General features: G+C 39.0%; 1 protein-coding gene across 9 annotated transcripts in view; it reads left to right on the top strand.

Moving 5' to 3' along the window:
• ITSN1 (intersectin 1) overlaps window positions 1–12145 on the top strand; it is a 254134-nt gene that overhangs the window by 103208 nt on the left and 138781 nt on the right. For all 9 annotated transcript variants that reach the window (XM_050784632.1, XM_050784630.1, XM_050784631.1 and 6 more), the window contains exons 6-8: window positions 1599–1778; window positions 3256–3352; window positions 6456–6556. In XM_050784632.1, coding sequence (XP_050640589.1) covers window positions 1599–1778; window positions 3256–3352; window positions 6456–6556 — 378 coding nt within the window. The remainder of the gene's footprint in view (window positions 1–1598; window positions 1779–3255; window positions 3353–6455; window positions 6557–12145) is intronic.

Genomic DNA, 12145 nt, shown 5'->3' with positions numbered 1-12145 from the left:
TTAGCTTTCTCAGGTTGAAAAGAAAATTTACTTTTAAAAAATAGTAAAGGTCAGACATGGTGACTCACGCCGGTAATTTCAGCACTTTGAGAGGCTGAGGCAGAATGATCACTTGAGCCCAGAAGTTCGAGACCAGCTCAGGCAATGTAGTAAGACCTCATCTCTACCACCCCCCACCAAAAAAAAAAAAATGTGTGAAACTGGGTGTAGGGATGCACACCTGTGGATCCAGCAAGTTGGGAGGCTGAGCTGGGACAATCACTTGAGCCCAGAAGGTGAAGGCTAGGGTGAGCTATGATCATGCCATTTCACTCTAGCCTGGACAACAGAGCGAGATCTTGTCTCAAACAAACAAAAATATTTTTTAAAAATCAATAGGGGGCATTTAAACACTAAAATTTATTTCCTCAACATGAGAGAAGGTATTAAAGTTAGGACAGAGAAATACAAAAGAAGGGAAGCTTTTTACTTTTTTTTTTTTTTTTTTTAAGACAAGGATCTCACCGTATTGCCCAGGCTGGAGTACTGTGGTGTGATTGTGGCTCACTCTAGCCTCAGCCTCTTCGGCATAAGTGATGCTCCCAACTCAGCCTTCCATATAGCTAGGACTACAGGCGGGTACCACCATGCCTGGCTAATTTTTAAAATTTTTTGTAGAGATGGAATTTTGCTGTATTGCCCAGTCTGGTTTTGGACTCCTGCCCTGAAGAGATCCTCCTGCCTTGGCCTTCCAAAGTAGTGAGGTTACAGGTATAAGCCACTGTGCCCAGCTGGAAACATTTATTTTTGTTTTATCATTTCTTCTTTATTGGTTAGAATATTTTTATATAAAGATGCTTCTGGGGCCAGGCGCAGTGGCTCATGCCTGTAATCCCGGCACTTTGGGAGGCCAAGGAGGGTGGATCACCTGAGGTCAGGAGTTTGAGACCATCCTGGCCAACATGGTGAAACCACATCTCTACTAAAAATATAAAAATAGCCGGGCGTGATGGTGGGCACCTGTAATCCAGCTATTTGGGAGACTGAGGCAGGAGAATCACTTGCACTCAGGAGGTGGAGGTTGCAGTGAGCCAAGATCACGCCACTGCACTCCAGCCTAGGTGACAGAGTGAGACTCCATCTCAGATAAATAAATAAAGATGCTTTCCCCATCAAATATCTGGTTTCCCTGAGGTATAATAAACATAGGAAAGGTAGATTGCAGTTTGATTTTTCTACCTTTTATTTACTAGTTTTCAAAGTAGTAAATTGATTGCCTTAGCGTCCTCCTTTTTTGACCAGTTAGGATTTTGTTTATTTTTAAATATAATTTTGAACTCATGGATTTAATTATATTTGAGCCTTTAAGTCCACTGCAGTTATTATACTTTTTGATTCTCATCTTGTTTGATCTGTCTTCAGGTTGAGTCTTGAGTCCTTTTGATGTGATCCTTGACATAATTTTTGTTACTCTTTAAAATGATTAACTTGAAGCCCTATTTTAATTAGAATGTATTACAGCTGGAAAGCGATTTTCTTTAAGCAGTACTGGGTTAATTATTATTCACTGTTGAAATGTGATTGGATGTGAACTGTGCTGGGCTTTTTTTTCTTCATAGGTATGGGAGGTATCGCCAGCATGCCACCGCTTACAGCTGTTGCTCCAGTGCCAATGGGATCCATTCCAGTTGTTGGAATGTCTCCACCCCTAGTATCTTCTGTTCCCACAGCAGCTGTGCCCCCCTTGGCTAACGGGGCTCCCCCTGTTATACAACCTCTGCCTGCATTTGCTCATCCTGGTATGTGACTTGCTGAAACCATAGGCTGAATTTTCACTACTGGTATTTTGCTGTTCATTATTAAAATCTCTAATTATATTTAAATGATGTTTTAGTCCAGAGGAAAATATCTTTATTTTCTTCACTTAATTTCACGTTTTTTTCCACTGTATTAAATGGGATATGCTAGTGTGGAGAGTGTGAAAGAGAATTACAGATTTCTGCATGCCACTGTGGGCAAAGGTGAGCTTAGTAGTGAAAGCCACAAATGTAATTTTCTTTCAAGGGCTGAGAAGAGCAATCGAAGTTGATCTGTATTTGAACATTTTCTATTTTTATATATCAGTTACTACTTTTCTTTAGCTACTATGAATTGCTAATAAGCAAGCCAATCCCCTAGGAATAGAATTATGTTGGGGATGATGGTAAAGAATAAAAAAGAACAGTTTATACTATTTCATGGTATTACATGCCTGCTTAATTGAAGGAAAGGATTTCAAAGTTTCTGGTTTAATTAATTCCACTTTGAGACTTTATTAAGTCTTTAGTTAAAGTAAAGTATAAAACTATAGATGTAGATAGCCTTGGTCTAACATCTTAATGAATTCATATCAATATGGAAAGTATTATTTTTAAAGTACTTTGACTACATCTAAGTAAATTCAGTGTTGACGACATGGGTTTTAGCATCATACTTGAAACGTTTCTGTGCCTGTGGCCCCCTGAATTTGTTATATATGTCAGGATATGTCTTTAAGTTATGGCCAAATAAGCTAAATGTACCTCCTTTTTTTAGATTTTTTTCTTGTCACATGTAGTTCATCTTGCATGTATGACCATGACTGTGGACATGATGGTAGCCCAGAAAGTGTGTGCAGTTGTTTTTCCAGGAGTATAAGCAAATCCACACACTCTGAGTCTTCTATTCTTTTGTGGCTAATGGCAGAAGTTGCCAGTCATTTGCCATCAGGCAAGGGTGAGGGAATGTGGCTGAGACACAGAGTGGTTTTTTTTTCTGACACACAACTAACCAACCCCAGTGATAATCAGACACAAAAGCTGACCTTCCCTAGCATCACATGTTATCGGGCCAAGACTACAGTTTGTGGCTTCTTGGCTCTTACATCTGGAACTAATACTTCAGCTCCTTCAGTGCAGGGAAGAAAATACCATTTTATATATTTAAGCTGTTACCTCTTTAACTATTGGAATAGGTCCTATAAAAGGTGATACTAAATGTTTAATGAAGAGTAAAATTTTATGGAAATCAGTATTACTACATAGTAAGGTGATTTTCAGTAGAACAAGTAAATCTAGAAACCTTTTTGGCAGGAGGACAGAGAGTGAGGAAGGAAAAGCTCTTTTTGCTCTAGGCTGGCAAGAAAGGGGGAATTATTTCTGCCTCAAGATTTTGTTGACTGTGCATTTTAATTTTTGTAAATTGGGGCAAGTTTCTTATCTTTGTAGAATTAAAATTATTCAACATTTATTTTTACAGCCGCCACATTGCCAAAGAGTTCTTCCTTTAGTAGATCTGGTCCAGGGTCACAACTAAACACTAAATTACAAAAGGCACAGTCATTTGACGTGGCCAGGTAAGTTTTTCTTGTTTTTAAATGGGAAGTGTGGTTAAAGCCGTTACCTGATTAAAGTATAAATTTGACCATGAATCATCTATATTCTTTTTGTTGTCTTTTTTTGCAGGCTTTTGTAGAGTGCTAATAATAATTTTCTTAATTTCTGGATGGTGTCCCTAGTTTTTCTCATTAATTTGTTGTGGAGATGACAGAAATCAAGGACGTAACATTTCCTTAAAGGCTTTGTGTATTTTTTTTTTTAAAGAGGATAAATAGATAGTAAAAAAATGTTTAAAAACAGTAAGATAAAATTCTGCATATAAGGGAAAAAAGCACATGGACTATTTTATGTGTTTATGATTTACCAATATATGTATAAAATTTTTATATGAAGATTGGAGTTATAGTTGGCCTTATTTTTAATTCTATCTCAGATAATCTTACAGAGTTCATATGGGTAGTTAGTAACATCCTATTAAAGACCATTTATTATGAAATAAATTATCCAGATTGTGGACAATTCACATTAATCAAATGTATGGCTCAATTATTGCTTATGTTTTGGTCAACCTTGGTTTCAATTATTACCTTTCATATTTTTATTTTATTTTACTCCTATGTTTTACCCTTGCATACTGCTACACTAAGATGAGAAATTAAGTCTCTTTTAAGCCATCTCAAAACTTGGGCCGGGTGTGATGGCTCACGCCTGTAATCCCAGCACTCTGAGAGGCTGAGGCAGGAGGATCGCTTGAGCCCATGAGTTTGAGACCAGCTTGGGCAGCATGGGGAGACCTTGTTAATACAAACATTTTAAAATTAGATGGGAGGATGGCTGGAGCCAGGAAGATTGACGCTGCAGTAAGCTGTGATAGTGCCACTGCACTCTTGCCTGGGTGATGGCGGGGCAAGACCCTAACCCTGCCTTTAAAAAAAAAAGCTTTTAGAAGTTATCCTGTCTTGTGTCATCCTCACTGGAAATTGTTAAGTGAATCAAGTCATTTTCCCACTTTCAAGAGAAAAGCATGTTGAATATAATTCAGTGATGCCTTCATTACTTTTAAAAATGATTTAAAGAAAATCCATAAACTGAAAAGCACTGTGCCAAAAGCTTTATATACATTAACTCATTCTTCCCCATGAGATGATTCTGTTACTCTCCGTTATAGATGAGGGACAAGCTCAGAGACATTATATAACTCGCTCAACAGAACATAACTCAGAAGTGACAGAGCTGAGTCAAACTGAGTTATGTCTGATTTTAAGGCGTGTGTTCTTAACTATGCAAGTTTTCTCTAAAAAACTTCATTTAATTGTAGGATACAGGTGTAATCCCAGGACTTTGGGAGGCCGAAGTGGGCAGATCATGAGGTCAGGAGTTTGAAACCAGCCTGGCCAACATGGTGAAACCCCATCTCTACTAAAAATACAAAAATTAGCTGGGCGTGGTGGCGGGCGCCTGTAATCCCAGCTACTTGGGAGGCTGAGGCAGGAGAATTGCTTGAACCCAGGAGGTGGAGGTTGCAGTGAGCCGAGATCACAGCATTGCACTCCAGCCTGGGCGACACGGCCAGATTCTTTCTTAAAAAAAAAAAAAAAATTATCCTTTACCATGCTGAAGTTTGGAGTTTATTATGACTTTGCAGAAATGATTTTGAAACCTGCCTTATTGATTTGTAACATTAGAATGAATAAACTATCAGTATTAGCAAACATTAGTGCTGTTAAAACAACTTTTTTTAAATGTTAATTGTCACCTTGTTAATAACTTAAATTTCTAGCCAATTTTTGCAATGCAGTATTGAACTTTTGGGTACATCTTAATGAGTTTTTAGTCTATTTAAATTCTCAGGAATTTGGCAGAAAACTCTGATGTGATAAGTGTAATCTGGGACAACTTCTGTGTGTAACACCCAGCATTACTGGCATGTAGGAACTAGATAGTTAGCTTCTTGACAAATAGGCAGGAGTTGGAATCAGCAAAATACTAGTTAGTTTAACATGAGAAAGTTGATGCTGAAGTACCTACAGCAGAGTAGATCGTGGTAAGTGTTTTTTATTAAGAAATTCATAAAAATTGAAAAAGGTGAATTCATATAAGTACTTCTCCAGTGTTTGGGAGCTATTTCCTATACTTGAACTGTGTATAATAGGTATAAGTGCATAGGTGACACATGGAAATGATGATTAAAAAGTTCAGTATTTCAGTAAGATTTTGCTTTTACATGTTTGAAATAGATTTCTTTGTTGAAATGAAATTGCAAACAGAGCATTAGTTATAATCTGTCCTGGAAGGGGAATGCCATTTTTACTGTCTGAGCTCAGCCATTGGGTTTCATTTAGATGTCGAAGCTTAACAGGCCATTGGTACCAGTGTGATATTTGTGTGGACAGTGGCATCTGAGGAACTAATCACTAAGGAAGTATAGACCCAGCTGAACTACTGGCAGATGTGTCCTTGGGCCAGGTCAGGATTGTGGCACGTTGTCAAGGAGAGATCAGTATTGGATTGTGGTCAAGGAAGTGAAGTTGTCTCCATTCCCACTCTGCTTATGTGTCATGACCCTGGAAATGTTCTGTTCTCTCTCTCTATGGGAAACCGTCCATTGGGTCTGGATTTAAACTTACAGAATGGAGTAATTTCACTTCGTTAAGAAATGGGTCCTGTATATTCGTGTATAGAAAGTTAAAACATTTTTGGAGAATTAGTACCTTTAAAGGCAGTTACTGGTTTGCTTTTAGCATTGCTTTTTAACCAAAAACGAAGTGTTTTCGAAATTAGAATAGCCTGGATATTACTGTATTACCTCAGTTACAAGAGGTTTTTCATACTTTTATAGAACCTTTAAATTATTAAATTATATATAGAACTTGAAACAGCCACTAAGTGTATTGTGTTTATCCATGATTCTGGAGAAATAATTATTTTGAGGGAAATGTTTATGATCTTAAAAATTGGAAATACCCATGGCAAAAAAAAAAAAAAATAGTGATAATAAAATGAATAAAATATGAAAGTTAGATATGATTATCTAGAGAAGTTCCTAGTTTACTGTCATTGAGGAACTTTACCAGGCTGTTCCTTATGAATAATCCTCTTTCCTTTTTCTTTTCCCCACAGTGTCCCACCAGTGGCAGAATGGGCTGTTCCTCAGTCATCAAGACTGAAATACAGGCAATTATTCAATAGTCATGACAAAACTATGAGTGGACACTTAACAGGTATTTACAAATAAAAATTAGTGAAATATGATCTTTGTTTTCAACGCAAACTGTTTCTAGATATTGGGTCATGGATATTTTCCAAATGTCTGTGTGCTTATTTCTTAGCCGTGTTTTCATTGTCTCTGTTATCTCGTGTTCTTATCCACTGATAACTCTTTATGTAGTTATATCATTCTCTCATGCCCCATTGCTTCGTGGTAAAATGGAACATAGACCAGGGATACTCCTGTACACTGCAAACCACTGATATGCAAATCAAGGCACTAGCAAAGAAACACTTCTTTGAACAAAAACTAGCTTCAGCTTCTGAAGTCCAGCTTTGAACTTGATGAACTTGAAGCTGTCTGTTCACTAGGTTAGAGTTGGAGGCAGCAGGCAGGGTGAAAGCAGGGAGTTGGGAACATGGCTCTGTCACTGCCCAGATAGGGCTCACCACTTTGGATATTTCTTTGTCTAGTAATATAAAAGGCCAGAGTTAACTTAGGTGATCTCAAAGGATTTTTTTAAAAGAAGAATGATTCTGTTATCTACATCAGAAGGATAGACAGGAATTTTAACATACCGTTCAGAATTTTTCTCATGAAGGGTTAAATACTTGTTAGAAAGTTGTAAAGAAGGCTGGGCGCTGTGGCTCATGCCTATAATCCCAGTCTCAGCACTTTGGGAGGCCGAGGCAGGTGGATCACCTGAGGTCAGGAGTTCGAGACCAGCCTGGCCAACATGGTCTCTACTAAAAATACAAAAATTAGCTGGGCGTAGTGGTAGGCACCTCTAATCCCAGCTACTGAAGCAGGAGACTTGCTTGAACCCGGGAGGCGGGGGTTGCGGTGACCCAAGATCGCGCCCTTGCACTCCCTCCTTATCCATAAGGAACAGCCTGGTAAAGTTCCTCAATGATAGTAAACTAAGAACTTCTCTAGATAATCATATCTAACTTTCATATTTTATTCATTTTATTATCACTTTTTTTTTTTTTTTTTTTTTTTTGGCCATAGGTATTTTCCATTTTTAAGATCATAAACATTTCCCTCAAAATAATTATTTTTCCAGAATCATGGATAAACACAATAGACCGAGTCGCTGTTTCAAGTTGTATATATAATTTAATAATTTAAAATTAGCCTGGCTAATTTTATATTTTTAGTAGAAACACAGTTTCACCATGTTGCTCAGGCAGGTCTCAAACTTCTGACCTCAGGTGATCTACCTACCTCAGCCCCCCAAAGTGGTGGTACATGTCTATAATCCCAGCTACTTGGGAAGCTGAGGCAGGAGACTCACTTGAACCCAGGAAGTGGAGATTGCAGTGGGCTGAGATCGCACCATTACACTCCGGGCTGGGCAACAAGAGTGAAGCTACAACTCAAAAAAAAAAAAAAAAACAGAGCCTGCATAAACTAGGCTGGGATTATGGGCATGAGCCACCGCACCCAGCCCACTGAAGGTATATTTAATAGCATATTTTTAAGTACTGTTTTACATGGTTGTTTGACACCAGCGCTCCATACAAACCCAGAACTACATTGCCAATTAATCCAAAAATATTTCTTGAAAACGTTGTTGGTGTTTGCTTTGAGTTGATTAAAATAGTATTCAATTGAGACATTGATTGAGAAATTCTCTCTTTCTTGGTAGGATTTGTGTTTTATGAATGAAATGCAGTATCTACATTCCAAATATAATGACCCAGGCACTTGAACATTTAGAACTTTTAAATACCTGAGGCAGAAAGTAAAATTTGAAATATACTGGGAAGAAGGCAGATTTTGATATTGTTTATCTGCATACTTATTGCTACTTTGATCCAGCAAGAATTTAAGGTGGGAATTTTACTTTTGAACCAGACCTTTGTATAGTCATGTCAAATAGAATAATTTATTACAGTAAATTTTAAAATGGGAATAAACAATAGAAATTGAATTTGTTTAAAATTTTTCTTTAGAGGTGGGATCTTGCTTTGTTGTCCAGGCTGATTTTGAACTCCTGACCTCAAGCAATCCTACCACCTTGTCCTCCCGAAGTGCTGGGATTACAGGCACCCAGGCTGGAGTACAGTGACATGATCACAGTTCACTGCTGCCTTGATTTCCCAGGCTCAGGGGATCCTCCCGCCTCAGCCCCCCAGTAGCTGGGACTTCAGGCATGCGCCACTATACCCGGCTAATTTTTTGTACTTTTTGTAGAAACTGGGTTTTGCCATGTTCCCCAGGCTGGTCTCAAACTCCTGAGCTTAAGCGATCTGCCTACCTCTGCCTCCCAAAGTGGTCGGATTATAGGCGTGAGCCACAGTGCCTGACTTTAGCAGTGGCACTATTTAGCCCACTGATTACCTGGGTTGATTTTGCCGATACGTCCTGTTGTACACCATGTTCTTCCTTCACGGCTTGATGTGTATACTGGTTGCATGCCCTTAAAAGAGACAGCCTTATAGAGAGGGATCATTCTTTAATTAAGGTTATGTAAGAAGCTCTAGAACTCTGGTATTCCTGTTACTGCTAGCCCCTCTTCTCAAAGAGGTATTTTATTCTTGCATTCTGAAACAATGAATATGCTATTTGGTAATTCATCTGTTAATTAGAAAAGCTAAAGTCTTAGTCATTATTTCAAATAAAGCTCGTTTCATGTAGTTGCTCTCTCCTTTCTAGCCATACTTCCCTGCCCAAACATGGGTGCCAGAAGTGGGGTTTGTGTGCTTGGGATTTCTGGTTTTATTCCAATGTTTCCTTATAAGCCAGTACTCCAAAACCGATATCCCTTTATGTACCTCGGTTTCAACAGAAGAGTTCTGTGCGCTCAAAGCTCAACTGTGTGTTGTCCAAATGTGCTAAGATGCTATCTTAGCTGTTGCTGGTCTATTTCTAATGTTCTGCAACATCAATTTAGGACATATATAGACAAATAGTAGAATTACAAGAGATAATTGTGATCTTCTAGTGTGGGGATCAGCAAACATTTTCTGTAAAGAATAGCACAATATTAGGCTCATAGGTCATATGTTCTCTGCTGCAACTACGTAACTTTGCCATTGTAGCATAATAGCAGCCATATGTCGTGCTTAAATCAGTGGATATGGCTGTTTTAATAAAACTTTGCTTACGAAAACAGGCTGTGGGCCAGAGCTGGCTTAAGGGCTATACTTTACCAATCTCTGTTATAGATTATTTTCCTCATTTCACAGATGGAAAAACTTCATTTTAGAGTTAAAGTAGTTTTGTTAATGCCACATGCCATTAGGGAGTCAGGACTAGAATCCAAGTCTCCTGATATCCAGGTTTAGAGCTAGTTCTTCACATTTATTGTTAGGCTTTTTATGTGTAATAGATAAAATATTTAACTTCCTTTTATATCGTTCCAGAGTAAGGGCTGTTTTTGCAAGTGTAAATTAAATCATCCACTAAAGTTTTGTTAATTCCACTTTGTTACCAACATTCTAGGTGCAGTGTTACAGACTAAAGAAAGTGATGCCTGAACTTTGCTTATTCCATTGTACCACAGTCCTTTAGAATCTTCGCATGAATTCAGTAGATTTTTTATTCTTAGATGCTCCCAAAACACACACATGCTCATATACCCACACATACCCAGCAGGAATGTGTTCATATATTCACCAAAAGTTAGAATGCTCACTATTAATAGTAGCCCTAATTGAAAACTACCTGAATGCCTATCAGCAATAGAATGGACAGGCTGGGCACAGTGGCTCATACCTGGAATCCCAGCACTTTGGAAGGCTGAGGTGGGCGGATCACTTGAGGTCAGGAGTTTGAGACCAGCTTGGCCAACATGGGGAAACCCCATCTCTATTTAAAAAAAAATACAAAATTAGCTAGGCGTGGTGGCGCATGCCTGTAGTCCCAGCTACTCAGGAGGCTGAGGGCAGGAGAATCACTTGAACCCAGGTAGTGGAGGTTGCAGGGAGCCAAGATGGCACCACTGCACTCCAGCCTGGGTGACAGAGCGAGACTCCATCTCAAAAAAAGAAAAGAAAACAGTAGAATGGACAAGAAATTGGGATATAATGACACAATGATACACTACATAGCAGTGAGGATTAATGTTCTACAACTCGGAGCAAAATAAGCCAGGTGGAACAGCGGACAGACAGTGGGTAGAAGTTAGGCTACCTTGGTGGTAGGTGATACTAAAAGAGAGACAAAGAGGGGCATCTGGGGTACGATTATACTCTCTTTCATGACCTCCATAGTGTTTGAGTATTTTCACTTTGGAAAATCAATTCAGCTGTGTACATGTGCACGTGTATATATCCACATGTATCCATATGTGTGCTTTTCTGTCAGGATTTTATATGTAAATAAAAGTTGAACTCTTGTCAGTAATGTTACCTGCCATTAGAGCACCTTTCATGTGCTAATGTGATGCTAAGCTCACTGCCCCAGTGGATCATAGACCGGTTTATCTGAAATGAGCAAACTAGGGTCCAGACTACCTCTCCCAGTCACTCAGCAAAGTCTAGACTAAGCCAGGACTAGAGCCTAAGCTCCTTGGTTCCCTGACCTCTACTGCTGGCCAAGCAAAAACACATCCAGTTTTGTGGGTTTTGATGAGGTGGCGTTTGAAGAATGAAATAATAGCGAAAAGCAAAGCATATATACCAGAATCTTCACAACAGAATTGCCACAGCCTTCCATTCCTCTGTCCATCAGTCTTCCTGGGACCACACCTTGAGGGGCAGTGCTGGAAAGGAAGACATGTTTATTTCTCCCTCGCTGACCCTCGTTTATTTAAACAGTCTCCTACTGTGCTTTTGTCTGATGTCTAAGGCCACTTTCATACCAAAAGTGAAGATGTTTATGATTATTTTAAGAAATGAGAGCTCATTTTTAGAAAAGAGTTGAAATTCCAGGAATAATTCTTTTTTTTTTTTGTTTTTTGTTTTTTTGTTTTTCTTGGCTAACATAGAAAATGTGATTTGTTTGGTTTTTTTAATTGAGACAGTGTCTCACTCTGTTACCCAGGATGGAGTGCAGTGGCGTAATCTTGGCTCACTGCAGCCTCTGCCTCTGGGGCTCAAGCGATCCTCCTACTTCAACCTCCCGAGTAACTGCGACCACAGGCTCATGCCACCACACCCAGCTAATTTTTTGCACTTTTGGTGGAGATGGGGTTTTGCCATCTGGTCTCGAACTCCTGAGCTCAAGCCATCTGCCTGCCTCAGCCTCCCAAAATGCTGGGATTACAGGCGTGAGCGACCACGGCAGGCTGGAAATGTGTTTTAATACTGGCTGTCAGCCCTTCCTGCAACTTTTTTTTTTTTTTTTTCTTTTTAAGTCTGTTTAGTGAAACAGTTTCCCGGAGATCTCTCCAAGGTCCCTTCCTCCTCTAAGATTCTCCGAAATTTCCCTGAATTTGCCTGAGGTTGAGCAGGGTGGAGGCAGCAGGTGGTAGCAGTGGCAAAAGATGTTAAACTTAAAGAGAATAAGTTTCAACTTTGTAAATAAAGCCTGGTACAAATAAAGATGGTCATGTGGACAAAAGGTCAGGTTATATTTTGAAACTCTAAATCTTTCACATGGTCATTCTTTATCAAACATCCATTTAACAAAAATTTATTATGTGTCAGATGCT

Source organism: Macaca thibetana, chromosome 3, assembly GCF_024542745.1.
Source record: "Macaca thibetana thibetana isolate TM-01 chromosome 3, ASM2454274v1, whole genome shotgun sequence".
NCBI lineage: Eukaryota > Metazoa > Chordata > Mammalia > Primates > Cercopithecidae > Macaca > Macaca thibetana.
The sequence above is the reverse complement of the archived record's forward strand: the minus strand, read 5'-3'. Positions and strand labels throughout refer to the sequence as shown.